This window comes from Vanessa atalanta, chromosome 24 (genome assembly GCF_905147765.1).
Source record: "Vanessa atalanta chromosome 24, ilVanAtal1.2, whole genome shotgun sequence".
Lineage (NCBI taxonomy): Eukaryota > Metazoa > Arthropoda > Insecta > Lepidoptera > Nymphalidae > Vanessa > Vanessa atalanta.
In genome coordinates, this window is record NC_061894.1 from 4,312,383 (window position 1) to 4,339,211 (window position 26,829).

The 26,829-nt window shown below is 33.1% G+C and overlaps 1 protein-coding gene across 4 annotated transcripts in view; it reads right to left on the minus strand.

The window, feature by feature from the left end:
* LOC125073613 (focal adhesion kinase 1) overlaps nt 1–26,829 on the minus strand; it is a 163,998-nt gene that overhangs the window by 76,175 nt on the left and 60,994 nt on the right. For 2 of the 4 annotated variants that reach the window (XM_047684514.1, XM_047684516.1), the window contains one exon: nt 12,529–12,598. The exons of the other annotated variants lie outside the window; for them this stretch is intronic. In XM_047684514.1, coding sequence (XP_047540470.1) covers nt 12,529–12,569 — 41 coding nt within the window. In that variant the 5' untranslated portion in view covers nt 12,570–12,598. The remainder of the gene's footprint in view (nt 1–12,528; nt 12,599–26,829) is intronic. 4 annotated transcript variants of the gene reach the window in all.

Genomic DNA, 26,829 nt, shown 5'->3' on the forward strand with positions numbered 1-26,829 from the left:
ATACGACTACTTAAAAGTTTTTCAGTGACCAGCTTGAACAAAAAATAGATTGCGCACAATTAAAACAAAGCACTATTATTAAAATGAGTGTCTTGCCGGTTTTTCTCGATAGAATCTGCATTGTGAAACGGCGGTAACTTAAAATTACCGCTTTGATCTTGTAACGTGTCGGTTCAAAAATTGTTTGAATTAATTATATTTTGATTTGACATAATCTGTTACAAACTAATGAATGAGAAAGCAACTCTGTATGTTACCTGTTCACGTTTAAATTGCTGAACTGATTTAGATGGAATTTGGTATGGAGATGGTTTGGGGAAGGACATAAGCTTATAATTCACCCCTCGAGGGCGTAAAAGGAGGTTGACGGTTTGTGTGCTATACGTAAAGTTTTACAAATTTAGCGCGAGAAATTCTGCATGTTTGTCTAGTCTATCATAAAGTAACTATTATTAAAATAAAATTATATATAATTATAACTAAAACAAAAAATAACATAAAACATTTATCTTGGGCCTAACACAACTTTTGTAAGATGGGAACAAATTCGAAAAATATGTCATATTTAAGTATCAAAAAAATCTTAATGCAATTTCAAGCATGTCAAAAAAAAAGCACAAAGAAGTAAGATTACACAAGAACATAAGGAGCGCAACTTATAATTATTACAAAGTTGCAAGTTAACACGTATAATACATAACTCGGTACATTGAACGTAACTTAAGCCCGGCGCGAATTTTAATGTTAATTTCACAGTTATATTGTTAATTTACTTAACGATATTAAGATATAAATAATACCCGGACGAAATTTTTTTTAACAGAAATAATTTCATTGACTGATTAACCTTTGATGTTATCTTATGTATAAAAATGCATCTGTTCGAGATAAATAATTTTGACTATTTGATCGATTAAAATGATATTTAATACATATAACTGAAATTTTATAGATTATTGTAGAACGAAAACTGAGTGACGTGGTCAAGAAAGTGACGTCACCTTTCACGATGATATCAAATTTGTGACTGTCAGTTGCATTCTTTATAAATTATTTTAGGTAGGGCTCTGTGCCGATTGTCTCTGAAAGAAGGTATATAATATTCAAGTAGAAAAAATATCTTTCGTTTAATACGGATTAATATCGAATTCCAACGACAGTTTTTTTTAATTTAGAACATCTCATTAAAACGACACAATACATAAAATAGTACATAATACTAAGCGTACCTAATTTGGTAATATTTATTTTAGCATAGGTTATTGTGTATCTAGTCATCTATCAAGCGATAGTTTGTCTGGCAGGTTCAAGACTCATCGAATACGAAATGATTTATTAGCAAAAATATATAATGAATGGAACTGGACCGGTTTAGATCAACGTATATCTAACCGCTGTCCCATCTCGATAGTTTTTTTTTTATTATATATTTATTTCAACATTTATAATACACATGCAACATAACAGACATACCACATAACAACATAATTGCACTGAACACTAATAATAATTTAATTTAATTCACAAGCATACTCGGGCGTAACACGTAGTATGCAGCGAATCGGGCGACGATCGCTTTTGTTACTCGTCTACCCGCAGCCGTTTGCGATGTGCCAGTCGTTGCGAACATTCGATGAGTTTTACATACTATTTTTAGCCCATGTATTGCATCGTTTATTTTTAAACTTCTTTTCTCTATCCATACTCTCTCTTTATCTGTGCTAACGTCTGTGCTTTGTGCGCTGTCGTCATATATATGTGATATTCTTTTAACGAAATCTAATATAAATACAGTTTTTGTTTATCAAATTTTATCATTATAAAAATTGGTCTTAAACGACGGCTCAAACTCGTAATTCTAACTTATTACCTACAAGTTACGTATATATCTCGGCAGACGTGAAAAACACCATGAGGTATATGTTGGATGCAAATCAGCCACGCGTGTAACGACGAATAAGCTTAGCAGCTCAAACCTTCTTAATCTGAGAGAAGGTTTTAGCCCAGCAGTAGGACGTTTACAGCTTGGTACTACTCTTAAAAAGGAGAAGACGTTTGCCTAGCAGCATTCTAATTACTGTATAAATTATTGTAAGTGATGTGTTTAACTTAAGTCAGTCATGTATTTTATTTACCAAAATTATTTAAAGCTAAAATCAAAATATACTTTATTCGAGTAGGCTTTTGAATCGTCATTTAACAAACTATTTAAAGTAAAGCTACCACCCGTTCGGAATGTACATTCTACCGAGAAGAACCGGCAAGAAACTCAGTAGTTACTCGTTTTTCAACATCGAAATCTAAAGCAGATTATTGACAAGAATGTTTTAAACATTATTTTAACAATTACATATACTATTATAATAATTATACGTAAAATAAACATTATTGTCAAATGATCGAACTAAAACACAACCATTGTCAATATGTGTAACTGGTCCTTCGAGCCGGACAGCATTTCTTTTTAAGGACGACGCCTACACTCGTCTCCAAACCGAGGCCATATGTTTTTTTTTAAAACGGCCACAAATACAATTGTTGAAAACTTGAATTTCGCAATACGCGTAGGTTTGTGATGGCGTTACGACAATATTCGTCATTATTTATGTTTATAAACAGTTGTAATGTAGCTTTAATTTCGACATCTCATGAGGTTAATTTTTTTTATTATCATAATATATATGTATGTATGTATATCATCATCCTCCTGCCTATATCCCAATTTTACTTGGGGTCGGCGCAGCATGTCTTGTTCTTCCATACTTCTCTGTCGAACGTCATCTCACAAGTAACATTCCTTCTAACCATATCGTCTTTCACACAATCCATCCATCGTTTCTTGGGTCGTCCCCTACCGCTACATCCATCCACATCCATTCTCAAAACCTTTTTCACAACATGATGTGCTGTAACTCCTTAATAACACAAAGCTCCTTTTATCTACGACATCTCAATACCATGTGAGCAAGCTTCGCGTGTGTCACCGACATCGAACTGATTAAATTCACGATCATTAAAACCGCCTATATAAAGTTCGTACGTGTATCAGCAACTTTACAGTTACAAGATCAAAAATCGTTTAATTGTCAACACCTGACAATTTCTGAACGCAAACAACATATTCCGCGTTCTCACGATTTTGTAACGAGATGCCTTTCCAATTGGCTTACATCTTTATGTTCCAGAGTTACTCGTTTAAAGTTGAAATACGCAATATTGACGTAAAGCCTTTACTTAAAGGACACAACCTATTTATCAGCTGAGCCCGACATTAACACGTTACTAACATTTTAATGAAGTATAAATAAATCTCTCGTATACCATTTGTAAAGATAAGAGTTAAATTTGTGAAAGACCTGCGTATATTTATGTTTATTAGATGTTTTGCGTAACATTTGACTATTAATTTATTAAGCGGTAACTATTTATTTATTGCCTACAATGTCTGTACTAACTAATATTATAAATGCTAAAGTGAGTTTGTTTATTACGCTTTCACGTCTCAACTACTCAGCCGCACACGCCTCTACCCCCCCCCCCCCCCCCCTTACCGGACACACAAGCGAGCGAACACATGCAACATGTACTCGTTTTGATGTCAAATCTCGCGTTTCCTAATCGATATCCTAAGTGAAAATTGTCCAGGCATTCGTCATTTTAATATAAAAGATATTTAATAGGTTTTAATACGAGTGAACCAGCGTACGACAACTCAGTACAGATAGTATAATAGCGATCCAGTTAGCGATGCATCAATGTTCTAAAAATGTTTTCTTAACGAGCCAGTGTGTATGACGACTCCGCACGACTGTCTTGACAAATCAATTGAATAGACGTTAATATAACCAGAACTAACCTACTTTATTTATTTAAGCAAAATTATAACCCGATAACCAGATGAACACGACAACTACGAGTGAATGAGTTGATGAATGAATGCAGATGCTATAAACATTTTCATTTGTCACAAACTTGTTAAATATTTAAGTCGCATTGTTTTGTACGAAGTCATCGTGTTGACATTTTAAGGAAGTACAAAATATAAGACATAAAGTCTTACGTGCATTACGAAGTTGAGATAGCGGAAAGTTTGTGAAACACTGCTTTATCTTTTGATGTTTCCTGCAACTTCTAAGCGACATTTAACGACATCGCAAAGATTAACGCACACAGAGACGAATTACAATTGACGTCTGAACTTTCCCATTACACAGTGGAAGTAGAGATTCAGATGTAACGACCTTTCGAGGTGAACGATCGCAGAAGTTCTAAGCAAATTTTTGCCACAAATATGTTCATCAATATCTTTTGTACTAGCGATCCGAGGCTTCGCACGGCTACAATTATAGGTATGATATTTAAGGGTAATTTTCGAAGATTACCCTGTACATTCAACGTACATACAGTCAATTTTTCCCTCTTTATAATATTAGTATATATGGGTATATTACGTACTAAGTTGGCTGCAGATATTAGTCACGAGATGTAGATTTTTGAAAATGAAAGTGGGGAGTTCTCTATATCTAACTCCGAGCTACTTTAGAGAATTCCTCGAAAAACAGAATATAAAGAATCTGCAGCAAAGTTAGCCTTAAGCCAAACAAGGCAGTTGGCTAATCTCAAGTAGGTATAGTTGCTGTTGCCGAATCGTCTCGTCTCGTTATGAGATTACGATCGAATCTGTCTGCTTATGAAACACGGGTACGCGCAGTTAGGCGGCGATGTAAATAATTACATCCAAGTTACTTATCTATTATCTATTGAGATTTGAGATATTTATTAAGCTAAAATTTTATATTATCATTATCGGAGCGAAGTCATTTTACGCTGGTCACAGTTATATGAACTGGAAGAAATATTCACGTTAGGAAAAAGCGTTATGACCCCTCTATTTTCTATCTCTGTCTATGTATGTGGTTTTATATAAACTTATGTAAACTATTTTTTTTTTATAATACTTTAATTTACACGGATTTTTTAATATCAATTACGCCATAGTCATTTACTTATACGTTGTACATTATTTTATTTTTCTACTTTATATAGCGGAAAAATCTATCATATTATCTATCTATACAATTATCCACTATATATGCTTTTTTTAATTATTTGATGATAATGTCCCAATCACTGTTAAAATAAGAGCATTATCAGCTTTAACAATTTCATTAAACAATAATTTTACCTAGGAGGCCTCTAGGGGTACAAGAAAATGAGATATAGTACCTACAACCTAATAATCTCAATAGGTACTTCAAACGCTAGTGAATCCACGCAGGGGAAACAATTAACACATATATATGTTTTAGTGTGAATAAAATGATTTTATTCCTTAACATAATTTATATAAGATATAAAATATGTCACTGGTTATTTGATAAAGTAAATATTAAAATTTGACACATAATTTATCGAGTACTTAATATGATTTCAATACAAAGGCGAACCAATAAAAGGCTAATGGCTCTAACGTGGCGCGCGCTGCGTGGGCGCCGGATACTGAGGATAACTTATCTCGTGCGGAACGTTACGCAACTTAATGTTAGCTCGCTGGCGATAAAATGCATAAAGATACAATATAGAACAATTGCCATATTAAAACGACACAATCCCGCTACTAAACAGCAATCGCTACTACCAACGAACAAGAAGCATTGTCGTGTTTTGTTTGGATTGTGAGTGAGCCAGTGTACGTATCGGAAATAGCATTATAGTACCTATGGCATGTGGCATAGCACTTAAAATCCGGTAGCTTATTTTAGGTTTGGTGCCGTCTTCAAATATATTTGAGCGCTCTTTAAATCCAAACAGCTTGTTGGACACCAACTTGCTTGGAATGGTTTAGCTAGGGGGTTTAATACCACAAATATAGGGATGTTGAATGCCATTATAGTTAGGGCTTTGTGCAAACCCGTTTGGGTTGCCACCCACTCATCAGATATTCTACCGCCAAACAAGAGTACTCAGTGTTGTTGTGTTCCGGTTTGAAGGGAGAATGAGCGATTGTAACTACAGACACAAGGGACAGACCATCTTAGTTCCCCAGGTTGGTGACGAAATAGCGATGCAAGGTTGACAATGGTTAATATTTATTACAGGGCCATTGTCTATGGGCGGTGGTGACTACTTACTATCAGGTGGCGCAGATACTTGTCCGCCAACCTAAGCCATAAAAAAATTGTTTATTTCCGGTTTTAAGGGTGTGTAGGCCAGTGAAACTAAAGACATAGGATTTATTATTATTAATTAAATTTACTTTAACAATGATATAAATTAAAAACAGATATTAAGCACGTGAAGAGCAACGCTTACCCAGGACTTTCGATAAGCATAAAATTTTCCATCGTATTTTTAATTCACAAGACAATCTGCTCTTGCTGATTTTGTTAAAAAAATCTAATATTTTTTAAAAAATTTCTCAAATAATTATAAACCCCAATATCTTTCTATGCCTCGTAACCGTACTTATCGCTTTAGGATATCAATTTTAATACATCCAATATCAATAGAGTATGGTACGTGACAGTCCCTTGTTTATAGCCGATGTAAAACTAGTCACTTTAAAATCGTCAAAACGAACAATTTATGATACGATTATGTCGGCATATAACAATGGGCATAATTTCTTTATTGTTTGTATAAATTTAACGGTACAGCAGAAATAAGTCTTGTTTTTGTAACTATGTTAAATTTAAAGACGCTATCTATCTCATTAAATATCTTCATAAATCTTTATAAATAGGCTAAGACGATAACTGTTCCGTATCCTTTTCCTAATTTGATAACCGTTTTTTTTATAGCTATTACTGAGCTTGGGCATTAAAAGTAACATTTCAAATCTAACCATTCAATCATTGGGAACACTAGTGTTATTATTTACCGTGTCACGATAGTCAACCTATCCCAAATCATGGGTGTCGTTACAGTGGACTGAGGGTTTATTTTTTGCCCTACCCCCTTAGCCCTTCCGAGTTTGACCTCATTTGGTTGCACTGACAAAAACACTCATGTTGTTTATCTATTATGTGATGCCTTTAACTATAATATAAATTATATGTAACTAAACATAATCAACTTTATTAATATAATCCTAACATTATAATTGCGAAATGTAGCATGTTCTAATCAAACGATCATCGTTAAATTTTTGATACGCGCTGTCACGAGTACAGGGGGGATAAAGGATGCCCCACACTTGACCCTTACACGCATGAAAAGCCAATCGGAAATCAGTACAAAGTAATTAATAAAATCTAAGCTTATAAATTGTACAAATTATATTATTCAATCGTTATCGGTCAACGATGTTATCCCATTGTTTCACCTCTACAAATGTTACAATGATCTATGATCTCAAAGGCCGTCCGTCCGCATAATTTATCAATTCCCTTATAACATTTTCGGGGCAGTCCTTTGACGTAATTGGACGGAATCGTCGATTGAACGAGAAGTATAATCAGACTGTAAAGATTCTATATTTCTATTCAACTGGTCTTGATTAATTATACATTCCTGTTTCAATAAATATTCAATTGAACCGTAATAAGTTGGAACCGTCCTGTGACGTCATGATCTGCAAAGGTACAAGTTAGGTTTTGCCATGCTGAGTAAGTCTCTAGACGATAAGACGGTAGCCGAAGTGGAACAGGGTATGGAGTACGTAAATAAAGGAAGCATTATGTGCTCTTAATATGTATTTAATTTATTTAGTTTTCGGAGATGATGGAAAACATCAACTTCTCCGATCAATTCTCTCCGTAGCATCGTGGTAGAAGAAACACTAAATTTTTCCTCGAGAGAAGAGACTCAGATAGAAGTTTTGTCATTTATTGGAAGTTGCTTTTACCTACTATACTTTTATAATAATTGAAGAATTGATTTCTACTGATGAGTAAAGACAGTAGATTTAATATTTACAACAAATAAATATTTATTTTATACTAACCGCCGCCCGCGGTTTCGCTCCCGATTATGGGGTAGGTCATTAGGTGTTAGGTACAAAATAATAGCCCATGTCTTTACTAGGGTTCAAGCTAGCTTCATTCCAAATTTCATATAATTCGGTTTGCGCATTGGCCGTGAAAGAACAACAGACAGACAGACAGACAGACAGACAGACAGACAGACAGACAGAGTTACTTTCGCATTTATAATATTACTATAGATATAGATAAAGAAACGAGAAGGTTCCTTTTTCATATAGAAGTGAATAATATTCCTTTGATTTTATTTAAGTTCATTCGTCATTTGCAATAATGCACTATTGCAGTTATATCTCTTTGACTGCAAGGGCCAGACTGATTGTAATTGCATTAAAATCGATACATCCCCCTTGCTTGAATCCATTATGATTAGATTAAAATTCAAATTTGCAATTCTATTTGCATAATTATGCAGTTAAGCCTATATGCATATGATTAAAACTACATATAATACCATTTATATTTAGTACACACTCAGAATACAAAAAAAAAAAACTATTACTACGAAGTTGAAATAAAATAAAATATACCAAAATTGAGGACTCTATATTTAAAATGTAAAACTTAAAACTGTTAAAATATAATCATGGTTTCCATTTTTTTAAATAGCGTTCAATTTGCCAAGAGAACTATTAGTATATTAGTAGTAGTAGAAGTAGTACTATTAGTATGTATTATATATATATAAATATTTAAATTGACATATGTAAGGGATTGGTAACCTGCTCCTTTTAATGTTTTAAATATTTGCCTTTTTTTATTAAAAAATATTTATGCTTTCGTAAGTTTGATTTCAAACGCTCAGCTAAACGCCCCGGCGGCGTATATTTCTTCGCTATATTTTTTTATAGATAATCATAAAACATAACGTTTATTTTATTCATCAATAAATCTTTACAATAACTGTGAAATTGTATTTTATAACATACATCACTCAATTTTAATTGAAAACCTATTACACCGTGACCTGTCCCAGTAAAGGCCGGTAATATGTATCAAATCGTGACAAACCAAGTTTCAGTATCCCGTAAAGGAAATCAACAATTTCCTTGATATATTAAACACGACTATATTACATCATATAAGCAAAACCAAAACATCTTAATACAGTCGAATAGAGTTCATAATCCAATGTTTTTGTGTTTTAATATTAATTCAAATGAGTCGGGATTTAAGTGAGATATCATAAGTTCTAGACTAATCCACAACATAATATGCGATTCAATTTGACAGCTTTGATATACGAATTAAAGCGCTTTACGCTCGCGTTTCATGTTTTATTTAAACCCTAATTTATTATTGTTTGAATAATTTTGACCTTTCATATTAAATTACTTCATTAATCAAAGCACTTTTGACTGTTATTGTTATTATTTATAACACAAGTGACTTAACAGTATTTTAGAAAAAAAACCGGTTAAAACTGGAATAAACTGGTTTTTTATTGTAACAATGAACAAAACCCTTAAGTGTGTTAATAATAGTGCGAAAGCCACCTTAATATCGTAGGAAGTGACAATTAGACATCCTACGCGGCACAAAGTTGTCATATTAGATACTAGCGTTCAGTTTAGGGTTACCAAGTGTCCAGTTCCAGCCGGACATGTTCGGCTTTTAATGCTCGTGTCCGGCCAAACAATTAAATGTCCGGTCTGTCTGGCTCTTTTTTAGGCTTTTTTTACATTGCACTGACAGTTACGCAGTCGCGCACAGCGCTCGCTGAGCGAGGTAACGCTGAATGTTATAAAATTTGTTTCTAGCCAAAACGTATTTCCGTCTTTTAGAAAGCACGACTAATTTAGGAAATATATTCGGATTTTTGGGTTCAACATCCAGCCTAGTTCAATACCGAGGCCGGCCAGCGAGGCTTTTTTTATTTTGAAGCTTGGCCACCCTATTGGCTGCATAAGAAGCAAGGAGCAAGTCTGTATGAGTCGTGTTTATTAAAGTGTTTTGTATAAAATATAATACTCTTATACACAATTGCGTGCATCAAATAGGAACAGATAAAAATTTACGCGTTCTGTTAACAGCTAGCTGTTAGAGAAAACAATATCTACTTACATATATTTTGAAATTTTTATGTCTAGCTATTTTTGACCATTCGGAGCCATGTTTTAATCATTATAATTGTATACGGTATTTCAATTAACATTAATTTTACGAGTTTTGTTTTTTTATTAAAGAGTAAAAATATAAAAATATCCATAGTGTTGTAGTAAATAAATAAATAAACACCACATCGTTTACTCCACGTAATGTTTTGAATACTTACGAAAACGAAAGAATATTATAAATTATAATTTAACGTCATTATATAAAATTTTATTATTTCAAGAATCAACCAAACATTCACCATAAGTTTTTAAGGAAGAGAAAAATATATAATACTGCAGTGTATACATGTATTGTTTTCGACGTAAAGACGAATGAACAGGTGTAATTAAGGCACAAGGACCATACTCCGTTACACGCGTCGCTCATGTCAGTAACATCCGAGAGCTCCGACATTCTCTGTGTGAGCCGTTAAACAAAATTGCCAGTGCTGCCAACCGTGAAATTTAAGCATTTAGGTAATGTAACTAAATGTACACTGGCTTTTTTACTTCTTCAGGATGAACTTTTTTTATTAGTGAGGTGAACGTTTATTTTATAGATTACATAAACGGTAAACAAAAATCTCTAAACACAAGTAATTTTATTCATATTTTATATAAAATATTAAATTAAAACTAGGTGAATATATATTTAATGATATTATTTGTCGATATTGAGCCGACATGGCCCAGTGGCCAGAACGCGTGCATCTTAACCGATGATTTCGGGTTTAAACCCAGGCAGGCACCACTGAAATTTCATGTGCTTAATTTGTGTTTATAATTCATCTCGTGCTTGGCGGTGAAGGAAAACATCGTGAGGAAACCTGCATGTGTCTAATTTCAACGAAATTCTGCCACATGTGTATTCCGCCAACCCGCATTGGAGCAGCGTGATGGAATATGCTCCAAACCTTCTCCTCAAAGGGAGAGGAGGCCTTTATCCCAGCAGTGGGAGATTTACGGGCTAAAAATAAAATGACATTATTTGTATATAAAACAACTGCTTCCTTTGGACATACCTACGTTAATGATAGCTATTAAAAATGCCGCGCTACCATTAAAAACTATGTACCTACCTATGTATATATATATGGTATAAGTAATTAGACCAAAACATACATTTCAACCAATCACGAGCTCGGAACGAGTCATTTTATTTTCTATGTTCTTAACACAATTTGAGCGTAACTCTATAAAGACCTTCGTTTCGTTTATCTTCTAAGTTGAGAATAAAATGATCGTTACGGTAGAAAAAAATAAAACGTAATGGCAAGTATCATCAAGGGCTCGTACGCATATGACAAGAGCGGAGAGACAGTTTGATGGCTTTTTAAAAACACGAGTTCACGCGGGGAAGTCAAAACAGATATTATTACAAGCTGATGACACTCATAATAACTTCAAAGGCTTGGAATGCTTATTCTGATAGCTTGCAAAATATTTTTAAAACTTCACCATGAAGTTTTACACAATAATGTGTTTACTTAATTCGTAAATTATTCTGTTATCGTCTAGAGAATTATCGTCTCGTGCGATTCTGACATCAACACTTTCCCTGATGGTTCTTCCAAACCTGTCTGTGTACCACCCACTCATCAGTAACACAGTCTAGACGGTATATTGCTGTTATCATGTGTGAAGGCTTATTGAGTTATATAGTCAAAATTGTTTTAAATATAGACGAAAGTGAGGTCATATTTTAGGTCGTATTGGGTGACTGACGGTGTAACAAATGGTTTATCCTTTTTTGGGACATGAAAACTTGTCTGGATTGAAACCGACAATCTTCGCGCCTATTAACATAATATTCATATTTTATCTGGTACCGTTTTGCCGTTTGCATTCAAATTTTATTATATAACGTCACAAGTAATGGACACACGATTATATAATTTTTAAATTAGGACATAATATTCACATATGACCTTTTACAATTAAATAAGCGACATGTCAATCTTTTGAAGTTTCCTTCGTCGTTTCCTTTGGCATGTTCATGTAAATTCAATGCATGCTCTAGTTTCTCTATACAGCAATGTTTTACAGGGAAATATGTGCCTTAAGCTTTTTGTATGTCTCAAGGGTGCCATAATGGTCGTTAAGTATTATTACAGGTGTAAAGCGTGGTGTGGCGGAGGCTTTAGTGTTCGTTACGGCTGTACAGCTTGATCTTAATTACATGTCAAGTAAAATTTTAGGGGTGGCAACATGAACATAATATTTACAAACATTCAAGAACACATGCAAAAATACTATTTGTGTAATTGTTATAGTATAATTAGACATTTGTTTAATAATAACCAAGTAAAGCAAAACAAATAGTCAAATATATCAATTAAAAAAAAAAAACATGTTTGTCATACATTAAATATTTTACTTCAAACGAAGACCGGACATTCGACAGCCCTATATTTATTCCCGCCACCATTTGTTATTAAAGATTTTCTTACCGGCGGAATGGCAGCGAAAATATCACACGTCTACTAATCATGCCATGCAGTTAAAACACCGTCTCCTTACCTGAAAAGAAATAAAACAAGGTGTTATTATTAATTTTAAAATAAACCTACCACATTAATCAATAAAGAAAATTATTATGTACAGAAGTCTATCAAGAATAAGATGTGCCACGGCTGGGGTACAGTCTCCCCTCCTTTGCAAGTAGTTTTTGGATACATGCAGTGGCGTAGCTATCGTAGGGCCAGGTGGTGCAGTGCACCAGAACCCCGGAGCTCAGGGGGCCCTCTAACCTAAGCTTTGAATAGAGATGACATATGGATTTAGCCTACTAATGTTCGTCTCAATGTATCCTGTATCCTATTTTTATTCCTATCTATAATTTTGAAGCGCAATATAAGTTAAAGAGGGGGTGAGGGCCCGTTTCTTTTTCTATGCACCGGGGCCCTTGTCCACCTAGCTACGCCACTGGATACATGCATGTTTTCTTATGATGTTTTCCTTCACCGTCGTTTTATATTTTTCAAAAACGTTGTTCAGAAATAGTTCTAAGTACGTCACTGGGACCAAAAGGACCACATGGCCAATTAAGTTTAAAAATGTGTTATAAGATCGATAGCCAGGCGACTCCTTAACTATTACGAATGATGTGAAGTTAATCCACCACATTGATATTGACATTTATTTAGATATGGTTCTAAGTTTTTTTTACTACGTAATTTATACTTGAAATGTAAAACCATTGTATTATTATGTAGTTACATTTTTCATTTGATTGTGCTTAAAGACATACGTGTTTTGTTTGAACGTTACTGTTTTTAATTTAATTATTAATTTTGTCATTTTTCTGGCTCTCTTTTAAACCTATTTTTTAATGTAACCTATACATACTACTAGTACTAGGCGTCTATAGACTTTGGAAACTTTTTTTTTTGATAATCATGGTTATATATGAAATGTATTATGTACATACCTTATTATGTTTCCATAAATTAAATACATAAAAATGCCGCAAATACCTATTATTTTGAATATGACCGATAGTTTTTTGAAGTAGTATAACCTATGACACGATTCCAAGTAACGAATCTAATGTAACCTAATTAGGTGTAATCGGTTGAGACCCTTAGCCTGTAGTCGATAACAAATATCTTTTTTATACTAATTAAATGCTAATTATATTATATGTAAGTAGCATTGAGCCGAGATGGCTCAGTAGTTAGAACGCTTGCATCTAAACCGTTGATTACGGGTTCAAACCAGGCGAGCGCTACTGTTCATGCTCAATTAGTGTTTATAATTCATAATTCATCTCATGCTAGACGGTGAAGGAAAACATCGTACGAAAACCAGCATATGTCTAATTTAAATAAAATTCTGCCGCATTTGTTTCCACCAATCCGTATTGGCTATGAGTGGTGGAATAGATTTCAAACCTTCTGCTTAAAGGAAGAGGAGGCCTCAGAGGCTGTAAGGTTCTTAGAGTAAAGCATTATTGTGTGTTATTTCAAAACGATTTTTGTAATCTCTGTGATAGAAAACTATTGATAAAAGTTAAAGTCAAGATTCAAGTGGTCGAAATTCGACCATAAACATTAGTGAATTTTGTCAATAACTTCAAACCAACCAACAACAACTTCCAAGAAAATCGGACATACGGAAAAAAAAGTACTGTGCTTTTTGTCTGCGTATTTATACAAAAATAAAAAATATCATCTACAATATGCTCCTTTAAATAATTGAGCCGAGATGGCCCAGTGGTTAGAACGCGTGCATCTTAACCGATGATTTCGGGTTCAAACCCAGGCAGGCACCACTGAATTTTCATGTGCTTAATTTGTGTTTATAATTCATCTCGTGCTCGGCGGTGAAGGAAAACATCGTGAGGAAACCTGCATGTGTCTAATTTCAACGAAATTCTGCCACATGTGTATTCCGCTAACCCGCATTGGAGCAGCGTGGTGGAATATGCTCCAAACCTTCTCCTCAAAGGGAGAGGAGGCCTTTATCCCAGCAGTGGGACATTTACGGGCTGCTAATAAAAAAATAAAAAATAATTACTATTTACTCTTATAAATAAGCTTAAAGCTTGTGTTAGGAGTGGACGTCAATAGTCCAAGAAGTCAGGATCAAACCTGCGACATTTTACGTCGCTAGGCTCGTAACCCATTGCGCTATTGACGCTTCAGTTTGTATATATATAAAAAAATTGCTTTCCTAAACAACAGCCGCTTAAAATCACTCTATTCAGTTCATTAAACAAACAAAACGAAATCCTGTTACCGTCAACAAAAGAATACCATCCTCTTAAGTTCAACGACGTCAGAACTTGGGACCCTAAATAAACGTAAATTAAAACACGAACCCCAGCGGTAATATTTTTCCAGCTACCCACTTGACGAAAATAAAGGGGAGTACACTCGAGTTACACAAAAAGATCGTCATTAAACAGCGTATCCCTGAAACCGCATAACGGGGACGAGAAATGTTGAAACGTCAACGTCAAAAGTGATGTACGGTTAGCATAAAAATATATTTTGAACGATTCTTATACATCTTTTAAACATTATCGGTTAGTCATAAATAAGTCTATATACGTTAGCGATTAATTTTAAAAACTGAGAATGTGTATGAATGTATAATTAATAAATCCATCCAGCGCACGTCGTTTTTAATATAGCGGTCTAAATTAATTTAAATTATAACACACTAACCTAACCTTATTTAGATTGTAAACTATCGAACTTTTAGCGTTTTACTGTAAATTTAACGTTCCGTTCACATTTTATAGACAGGTTACTCTGTTTATTGTAAACCAATAATCCTTAAAAGTTTTAAGGACTGTTGGTTTATACTTAAGATGGTGTAATATACACACGAGAGTACATTTATTGAGTCGAGATAGTTCAGTGGAGGAGCGTTAATGAAGTTCGCTAGTTCAAATAGAGACAAGCGACTTTATATGTATACTATATTTTTCATAATAAATTAATAAAATATTTATCATAATAATAGTGTCCTGTGCACCTCTTAGACTCAAACTCATAATCCTATGTTGAGCAATCCGAAACGATTCACTGAAGAAAATGTCTTGACGGAAAAACTTAGTACATATTTAACAGGCCAACCCACGATTCGATCTTGTGACATCGGGATCGAGCTGGTTCTGTGAATAGAACACGCCATCTTAAACGTGATCGAAGATTGTGGTTAAATACCCGTGCAAGTACTCAGTTTTAATTTACCTAATTTGAGTTTATGGTTTCTAGTTTATAATCATGACGTGTTCAGCGTTGAAGAAAAATATCGTCTAGACACGTGCCTGTAAAACCTTAAAACTGATTTGATCGATTAACGGGTTGTAACTTTGCTTTTTTTTCTTGCTCAATAAGATAGAATAAGATAGATAAGAATTTCGTTTGATTCAATTTTTTTGTTATATAACGATATTAATATTGTTTAAGTGCAAATAAATAAAATAGCTAACATGTTCAAGCTAATGTACTACACTCTAACCAGTGTATGTGTTTCCGTGGAAATTCTTTAGGAAATATGAAAAGATTTTTCTAGAATACCGTAAGAGCATAGGAAGCCAATTTATATTAAGGAAGCAGCGCAATGTTTGAGATTCTTATATGAAATTCGTTACACATTCATAGCGATATCTTAATATGAAATATATATATATGTATTTATATATAAGAAGATATGCACGACGCACATGTATTAAATTTTATACCCATACTTTGAATTCGTTTTTTGGAACTTATTATATTGTACTTACTACATATTGTGTTTAGTGCCTTGATCTAGTGATTTGCTTATATACATATCTATCTAGAGTCCTAGGCTCAGAAAACAGATCTGTCTTGTTTTTCTTGTAAGCAAATCGAATCATTTCTTAATATTTTAACCGAAATACAACGCGACGTTGTGTCTTTGTTTTCATTTATAAATTCCTATCACTTATGACATTTCTATGAACATACATACTTATTTATATTTATATATATATATATATAATATCATCGCGAGATCTGAAACCATAGTTACTTTTGACTTGAAATTTACTATATTCTTTTCGCGACGTAGAAGCTCAATAATGAATTTCAGAACTTTCAATTTTAAGAAGTCAATCGGGCAGCTACGTTGTACAAAAACACGCCAAGAAAAAACAGACCTAAAAATCTCTAGAAATAGAGTAATTTACTTAATCTTTAATTGGGACGGATGATAAGTGTATATTATACGACACGGAGAACAATAAAAATAACAACACACAGCTTACAAATTTACAAAGAAATAAAAACTATGATTCTCCTAATTAACAAGTAAACATTTCAATATGATCGCAATGAAAATAATTTTTATAATAAATGCCTCAGCAGCCCTTTGTAACAAACGCGACTGAGATGAACTTCTAGAAAATGCGATGTGTTTCGTATTCCACGAGCGGCACTAAGACCCCGAGTGGAATGTGTAGGCTAAACTATAATTCATAATATACACTAAGGCTGGGTATTTAACTGTTATACATCACTATATAGCGCTATAAAATGCTATTTTATTAATCATAGCGTATTTTTTTTAACCAACTATATTATACTAGTTAATACTAAGATTCTTTTCGATTATAATCTACATTCGAAACCGCTTTGGTTTAGTTGATCTTATTAAAAATGTTTTTAGAAGTATATTATGGTTTTATCTTCTTTGGCCAAATTTCTTTAAAAAAAACTTATTAAAATTCAATAAACAGATTTATTGACTGTGTGAATTAAGTGAAGATAAGGAAGATAAGCTATAGTAATGCATACTTCTCCTGAACTGATAACGAAACGATGGTTTATTTAAATTGTATGCCTTTTGTTTACAAACAATACGGTCTGTGTGATTATCATGGACTGAAAAAAAACCTTTGTTAATCAATCATTCCAACGAGTAATAACGACTAATAACAGTGATCCATAGCGCGAGACAGCGCTATGTCGTGCGTCGTTAGATGGATTGCCACCCTAACGTCAGTAACTTGACAATGGAAAACGGGAAGTAAATACCCTAAGGCAATAGTATTGTACTATTTCTAGAGGCAACACTTCCACTGTTTATAGACACGCATTTCTTACTTTAATATCCATATCTTGTGACATGTTCCATTGTATGTCTATCTGTGTGTGAGTGCGTCAGTGTTTATGTGTGAGTTCATGTGTGTATCTTTCAAATATTAAAATATATTATATATGTTATTTAAATTAGACGGAAAGATAAAAGCGAGTCAAGATACGCTGAGAATTTTCTTTCAAAGATAATATTGTTAAATTGCGAGTCATTAACTTCTGAAATAACATATTATTCATTAATATTATGTTTGTGCAGAAAAGTCATCAATGGTGGGAACTGACTGACTTCCGTTTGTCCCGTGAGAAATGTTTCAGAAGGCGCTCACTGATAGATGCATTATTTTAATGTCAAGCGTTGTGTAAAATTATGTAAATAAGCTATGTCACAAATTATCATTACAAGAAATAAGCTAAATATAAATAAAGAATTCAAAAACAACCTTATTAGATGACCTCGCATAACCTCATGTCAAATATTTAATTTAAAATAACACAAACTCTTTAAGACTAATATCAAACAAAAAAAAATATTATGACATAGGCAGCCGGACTAACATCTTGGTTTCCAAGGTTGGTGGCGCATTGGTGATGTAAGGAATGGTTAATATTTCTTACAACGCCATTATCTATGGGCGGTAGTGACCACTTACCATCAGGTGGCCCATTTGCTCGTCCGTCTACCGATATCATAACTATATAAATATATATATATTACCAAAATAAACAAACGATAATACAGGACAATAAATTGTAACGGCCTAACACAATATTAAAATTGCAAGAGAAGTTTTTATATTATACGCTAGTCTGATGAATTCAACCGTTCATCTTAAAAGTCTACATATTCGTTGTCAGTATTACAGTAAAGAACATAGGACATATACCTGTAAACACCCCCAACCACCCACATCTAGTTACAAATAAACTGAAACTAGTTACTTATAAACGTTTAATAGTTATTCTTAATTTCGTATCGTAATAAGTATTGTAATATTGGGAAACTTTAGCGTTCAAATTCCTCAGTCGAGACGTCATTAGTCGTTGAGAGCGAATCGACTTCCCGAGTTCTCGACCGCCGGCTTCCTGGTAACGTCTGAGGCTCTCAGGTGCTTTGTCATTGCATCTTTTTTGTCGTCGACTTGAAAACTATACTTCACGGGATAAAAGTACATTTTATATTTCAACATCAGAAAAGTGGACACTTGAATGTAGATCCAGTACTATTGCTACAATTTTTCATGAATGAGAGGGAATGTTAGGCTACGGTATAGTAAGTGTATTATTTATTTTATTTGCTTAAGCGCTGCAACAGAATATTTTTTAGTTTTGAAGTCGTAAATTTTTTTTAGTATTTATGTTTTAATTTAATTTAAAATAAAAACAATCTGGTTGTTTGTTCGCAATGTGGTCGTAAGTGGTCACAGCCTATTCACCACCAATCCCAGGAGTGGCACAGAATTTACACAGGAACACAGAAAAGCAACTTCTTAAGGTTTAGCGGTCGAATTACTAGTGAGGGGGGGGGGCAGACTTGCACAAGACACGTTCCTGTTAAAAGAGGTCATTGCTATAAACACTACAAATGGTATAATTTTTCAAAAGCTTTAGGACTATTTTCTAGAATATTTGCACTACTTTTTTAAAGTAACTTTAAGAGGATGATTACTAACCAATAGCTGACCATTACGTTATTTTAAAGCCCATTAAAAAGTTCAAGTTTATAATGCCCTAGAATTTCGATCAACGATATGAATTTTAAATTTTTTGAAATAAATAAATTATTATTATTAACACGACGAATATATCATAACGAAGAAACGCTAGGTAAATACGCGTTGACTGAACCAATATCCAGCAAAAAGTATTACGCGAGACGAATTTCTCAAGACGTCGACGGCGTTTGAAATATTGAAAAGTTCGCGGATTTTGAAATTTAGAACGTACTGCGAAATGGGAAACCGTTGGCAACGAACGCGGGAACGAATCAATATGCTCCTGTAAAATATTGCAATCCCATGAATAATTTGAAAGGCGGTGTGAGATCCTTTGATGTTATGTGTGAGCACCGACGTTAAACAGTAATAATTGAATTGATACTACTACATGTAATTACCATTATTATTTTTAATTAATCAAGGTTAATGTTCTATTTAAAATATACATTTCCGGTTGGTAATTAGTGACCTACGCCTAGACTGACAATATTAAAAATATAAACTGACTTCTTACATCTTAAACGCGCATTTAGCAACGGGATCTAAGAATTAAGATGTTATTAGTTCACCGGTTCACTCACCCGATCAAGTGAAACACAGCAGGGAATTATACTTCTTGTTGTAGAATAATTTTGAGTGGTTCCATAAATAACAGTCTATTCAGTTTAATATCATACTGGGTACAAAGATGGCACCAATCAACGAGCTCTACTTAGTTATAAGACCTTTATCAAAAATCAACTCGGAAAACAGTCTTATTAATTTTAATTGGTTGCGTAATTCTGACTGAATTCTGATGAAATTCCGATTTTTTACTTAATTTTATATATTTAATCAGTGCAAAGTAACAAAGTGTTATTTAATTAAAACTTGTTAATTTAATTGTAAAAAAGTTTTTTTTTCATTGAAAGGATATTTATTGACCTATATTTAAGACCACTTCTCAAAGTCTGCTCTGGAATATTAAAAGAAAAGTTCTTTAATCACTAGACTGCAAAATGGACTTCAATAAAAGTCTTAAACTCAAGTCACATACTAAATATCCTTTGACCGAGCTAGACCGCCATTAGGTGAATGTTTGCTGAACTAAGTTTGCTCTTTAAGTTATTAAATCTCTTCGTACTAATCTGTACTAGGTGGTTTTTTAGCTCTCCACATATAGCATATATGTGCAGCACTTTTACTTTATTAATTTGAAATTACACGTATGTATTTATACATCTTGAAATGATTTATCATGGAATATAAGTATTACTCGTAATAAACATAAGGGTTTTTAAGTAAATCTCCATAATTGAAAATTCCACTAACAAATAATTGATGGCAAGACTTTATGCAAGCCCGACTGGGTAAACCACAGGTACCAGCCACTTCAGATATTCTACCGCCTAACGGCAGTACTCAGTATTGTTCGGTTCCGGCTTGAAGGGTGAGTGTGCCAGTGTGACTACAGATACAAGGAACATAACATCAATATAATAAGGAATGTTTAATATTTCTCACAGCACGATTGTCTATGAGAAGTGGTGACCACTATCAGTTGGCTCATTCGCTCAGCCGCCTACCTATGTATATTGAATTAAATGGTGTAAGTTTACTCGATTATATAATCGCGAATACATACATACATGCATATACCTAAACTTAGAAACATATTTATTAATGAACTAACAAACCACTATTTACCTTTTTAATTAAAAGTAACTGATAATGTAAAAGAAAATTTAAAAATTAATAAGACCGTAAGAAAAATGGCGTCTACATTTTTCGTATTCGTTACTACGTAGGAACTATAAAATCCCTCGGAACGAGACCGCTACGAGATATTTGTACAGCGCGGTTCTATTTTAATTAATTAAGTGTTAGCTTTAGTAGAAGTAACAAACACACGTCACGGCCGTCTTGGGACGACTTTTTGACGACATTATCTTGAGCTCATTTTCCTCAATTACGATATTCTGCTATCTCTGTGTTCTGATCATTGTAACATGTCGTATTGTTCGGTTTGAATTTCTTTCAAGGTAAATATCAGAATTGTTATTTTAATAATGTATACTAGATGCAGTAATTAATAAATCCGTAAACCAATATGAACCAAGATGGCCCAGCGGCTAGAATTCCAGATTCTTTGCCGAAGAAGCGAGTTCAAGCCCGGGCAACACTTAAGTTCTCATAATTATTAGTGCATATAATTAATTTCGTACTCGTACGTGGTAAAGGAAAACATCGTCAGGAAACCTGTATGTGTCTATTTCCTGGCATACGCGTACTCAATATTACACAGTATTACAATAAATTTATGTAAAGTAAATTTTAATCAAAAGAAATTAAAATTAGTAAAAACATAAAAAAATAGGGCACGACTAATTTTGTAAGGAAAATTCACTTCATTTTTATACATATTACAAAATCCTTTACCGCGAGCGAGTTCGCGACCAGCTGTTTGCAGACAAGGTTTACTTTTTCAGTTATTAAAGCTGTTCATACTTACCTTTTGCCAACGTTTTTTATTTAAATATTCCGTGCTATAAAATATTATACACACAATTATTATATTATGTACTATAACATGATGGCGAATATAGATTATAAAGAACTTACCCAACTGTGATAAAAAAAAAAAAATTTGGTTATAGAATCATGTGAATTTTTAAATATTCAGTGGTTGTTCGAAATTTCTTAAAACTAAGACAAACAAACACAAATGTAAACAACAGATTCAAAATAATTTATTTTCAGGATAGGGCAAAAAAAATATACAAATGAAAGTTTGAAAGACTATAAATATATATATATATATATCGATATATATATATATAAATTGCTGAACTAAATATGAAGAAAATAGATGTCATCACGTCGAACATAATTCAAATAAGAGCCGAAATTAAAAAAAAAGAACATAATTCACGGTAGTGTTGCAAGCCTTGAAAAATTCTAACACAAACTAAGACGTGGGTATTGTTAACAATTGTCGTATGTTTTTAAAACTCGCCGACAATGCACACTGAACCGGTGTTACCGGACCGAATGTATTGTTCCACGGCGTTAACCAAGACACATTAGAGGAAGCTACGTGAAACTTTTAGAAATATTTTGTCAGCACTTTAAAAGTTAACGGCTACTAACGACTTGTATTAAAGGAAAAATAAGAAATATATACAGCCAATGAGTTCTGTTAGTTCTGTAGTTTATTAAGTTAAACAGGTATAAAAAAACGCTCAAACGTTATAAGTTTCAAGTAATAATGAAAAAAATAAAACGCTATTACAACATTTTCGTTCTTAATATTCGAATGCTATAATATATACAAAGACATTATGTATGTGTGTTTAATTAATCTGATGATGACCTGAGACCTTCGACACTGTTTGACCAATCGCCATGAAAGTTACAACGTTACACGAATCAGTTTTTTTATAATTTTCAATTCGTTGTAAATAAGTTGCTATTTGCACTTCCACCGATACCACTGAAAACTGAACTACATTCGCTCACAGTGAATATTTAAGCGCAAATCGCATATTATATAAATATTAATATACAAATAAAATTACTTATATCTATCTATTACATATATATATATAAATATCTGTATAATTATGTGTATGCTTAATTAAAGTCAAGTTAAAGTTTTGTTTCATTTCATTCGTTTTAATTCTTTTAAATTTGTAGTAATTTCTTTCAATATTTTCTTTCATGTTTTTGTTTTTATTTTAAAGGTATATTAATGTAGGAGTGTAGTGTTTTGTTTTTTTTTTATTATTAATTTATAATAGAACGCCCATAGTCATCACACTGTACAAGAATTGGTCTCCTACTTTTACTCAAATAATTTGTGAATATGCCGATGGTGTTTCGAAAATCTATTAATAAATAAATGTATTCAGTTTCAATACCACTTAAAAGTACAAATTGTTAAAATTCTGAAAACGTATATTAAAATATTCACTGATGCTAAAAGCAATAACGCTGTTTTAATATAACACTTTTAATGTGCATTCTCGCTGCCAGAGGAGCACTTGATTCTGAACGCACGAATGCCGGTAGCTCTCAAATAATTTTATGATATAGCGAATGGAGCTTCAACTCAGCGATAAGTCCTCTTTCGCACGACGGTTTTCACAACTGGTTAGTATGTTGATGTAACACAGTACGTTTTAAAATATCATTAAGACCAGCAGTGTGCACGTGTAAGCAGCAGTGATGGTATTAATCCTGTGAGATACCATCTCGTTTTGCGGAATAATGTTAAGTCTCATTTTATTATATATGCCGAGATAGCCCAGCCAGTAAAACGTTGTGCATCTTAACCGATGACTGCGGGTTCAAACCCAAGCGAGCACCACTGAGTTTGCATGTGTTTAATTTGTGTTTGGAATCCTACTGGTGCTTGGCGGTGAAGGAAAACATCGTGTTTAATTTCAATGAAATTCTGCCACATGTGTATCTACCACCTATAATCTACGTATTAATATTGTCTACCGTCACATTAATCTTAAACGACGTGCGTATAATTTAATTTATCTATACTAATATTATAAAGAGGAAAACTTTGTTTGTTTGGTTGTAATGAATGGGCTCAAAAACTACTGGACCAATTTAAATCTTTCACCATTCGAAAGCTACATTATCCACGAGTAACATAGGGTAAATTTTATTTTGGAAAAAAATGGGTTCCGTAAGATATTTGGGTTTTTCGAACACAAGGTGTAAAAAATCAACCAAAAAAGTTACTTATTTTGCGTACGCTGCCTAAACTATAAAATATACCATAAAATCTTCAAATTACTTGTATTACATATATAACGATTAATCAACAAATACCAACGCCAAGCTCTTATGTTATGTTAATATTCTTGTACTGTATAATATGCCTTATTTATAAACATATTTAACCTTATTTTTGTGGTGAATTCTTATGTTGGCAATTCCTGTAAGTAAATTATTGAATAACCTCAAGATTATTATAGGGCGTATAAAAATCAGTTTCCAAGCGAATGCCCTATTATTTGCGCATCGCGAACACCCACTGACCGTATGAATTTGTGAGCCGAGTGGATTTCTACCATTCTGCGTACACGACCAGCTTGCTTTCGTGGGATATAAATTTAGATTTATGCAACTTGTAGTGTCTTATAGGGCTTCTTTCGTGTAAATTAATTATAATGTCGTAAGGTACTTACGTTACTTTCATTGGATAAAGTTCTTGGATATTATGTATATATTTTTTTTCAGCGTAAGATGAATTATGCGTCCAAGCATCTCTTGAAGATCCTTGATCTATTGACAATAAGTGGTCCCGATGTAAAATTACAATTAAAAATTGCTTCGAAAAATTTACATAAATAATATATTACTGAATTTCGACACGATTTTAAAATATGAATGAATTGTAAACCGTGTTGATAAAATAGTGTATTAATAAAACTAATACAAATAAAACATTATGTCTTCCTAAGCAACTTTTGACCTGCGACGGTTAATATCAAAAATTTGTGCAGGTGACAATAATATCTGTGCAATGTTTCAGGTGCTCATCTAAGTGTTAGGCAGACCGAAGAGAAATCAGCCGCAGGATAAATAGCTTCACGTGATTTCCAAAGAATGTTAAATTAGGAAAAAAATCGTAGGCGTCGTCTGCTAACTAATAGAATTACTTAATAGGAAATCTCATTAACATTTATAAGAGTTTTGGTCTATGACCTCAAAATCGACAGGACTCACTCTCGTAGGGTAGACGAAAATACTTGACTTTAATAAAAAAAAAGTAATTATAAAACCATATAAAAAAAAAACTCCATATAAAAGTTCAAATTGTCAAATTTCATTTTTGAGAATAAACACAAATAAAGATATTCAACTTATTGAACTATGAGAAGTTAAAGTCAAAGATAGCATTATATATTTATTTCCTTGCTTTATCTTACTACGCTAACTTTATGAATATTTTGAGAAATATTGCGCAAACCGGACAAAAAAAAATCTACATTTATATTTATTACTTAAAAATATTTTCTTGTACAAAAATAATAGTATTGGTAACATAATGTTTAACGACTTTGCAATAGTTTTATAAGTTGTAATAGACCAAAAGTACATCAGGATATAATGAACTTGAAACGAAACCAATGATTGTAAAGACGAATATAGGAAAAATACAAAGACGTAGTTGGGCCAAAATAGTTCTTGAGTGGTGTGCAAGAACTAGAAAACGCACCATGGACAGACCCACCTACAAGGTGGAATGGCAATCTTGTGAGGGTTGCAGAAGCCTTTGGTTGCGCGAAGCCACTGGCGATATACGGACATAGCGGACGGACTGTGGACAGCTGCGATAATGCCGAAGATGATGATGAATGATACGAATAGATGTTACTCATATCCTCAAAATATCGGTAAAAAAATTACTTACAATATATATGAATTTTGTGAATTCAAAAGTACCATACTAATAGAATACTAGTTTTAAATCATTTAAAACCTTTGATATTCAAATAAAATTCAAACCAAACAAATATTTCAAGTGATCTTAATGGGAAATATTTTAATATAAAAGTTAGCATTAATATACTTCGAGCAGCACGAAGCTTGAAGTTCGATATTATTAATGCACATTCATGTCAAAAGGATGAATTTAAAATTTGCTCTAGTTTTATACTCTGGCCACAATTACGTAACACTATAAGCAGTTGTTTGTAACGTTACCAGACCAGACTAAATCTTTTAATAATAATAAATAATAAAGAAATATTGGACAACATCACATACATTACTCTGATCCCAATTTAAGAAGCTAAAGCACTTGTGTTTTGAAAAATCAGAAGTAACGACGGTACCACAATCACCCAGACCCAAGACAACAAAGAAAACTACTGAACTTTCTCTACATCGACTCGGCCGCGATTCGAACCCGGGACCTCGGAGTGGTGTACCCATGAAAACCGGCGTACACACTACTCGACCACGGAGGTCGTCAAAATAATCAAGATATGTCCAATTTGTCACCAACATTACATATTTCCAAATATTATTCGGAAAAATGTGATAAATTTACATATGAAATTTATTATGTTGTCCGAATAACAAGTTAACATAACGGTTAGGAGAATATGTTAATATGTCGATGAGAAAATTTAAGACTAGCTTGTAAGAAATTTTAAATTAACGACAAAATTATTCTTCCATGCATCATAAATATTTAGGCATTTATAAATATTTTAAAGATGTTTTGAAATAGAACCGAAGTTCTATTTTCAAAAACTTAAATCATTGATTATAACTATGAAAACAATAGGAAGCATTATCTGATAGAAAGTACGAGAAACAAATGGTAATCGTTAAACTAGCATTATTGATTAAAATGTTACAGTTCTGAGGGTATTAAAAATTTCCTTACATAAAACCCAAAATCCATCCTAGAACAACATTATTACGTCCAAACATTTCCGCAGAACAT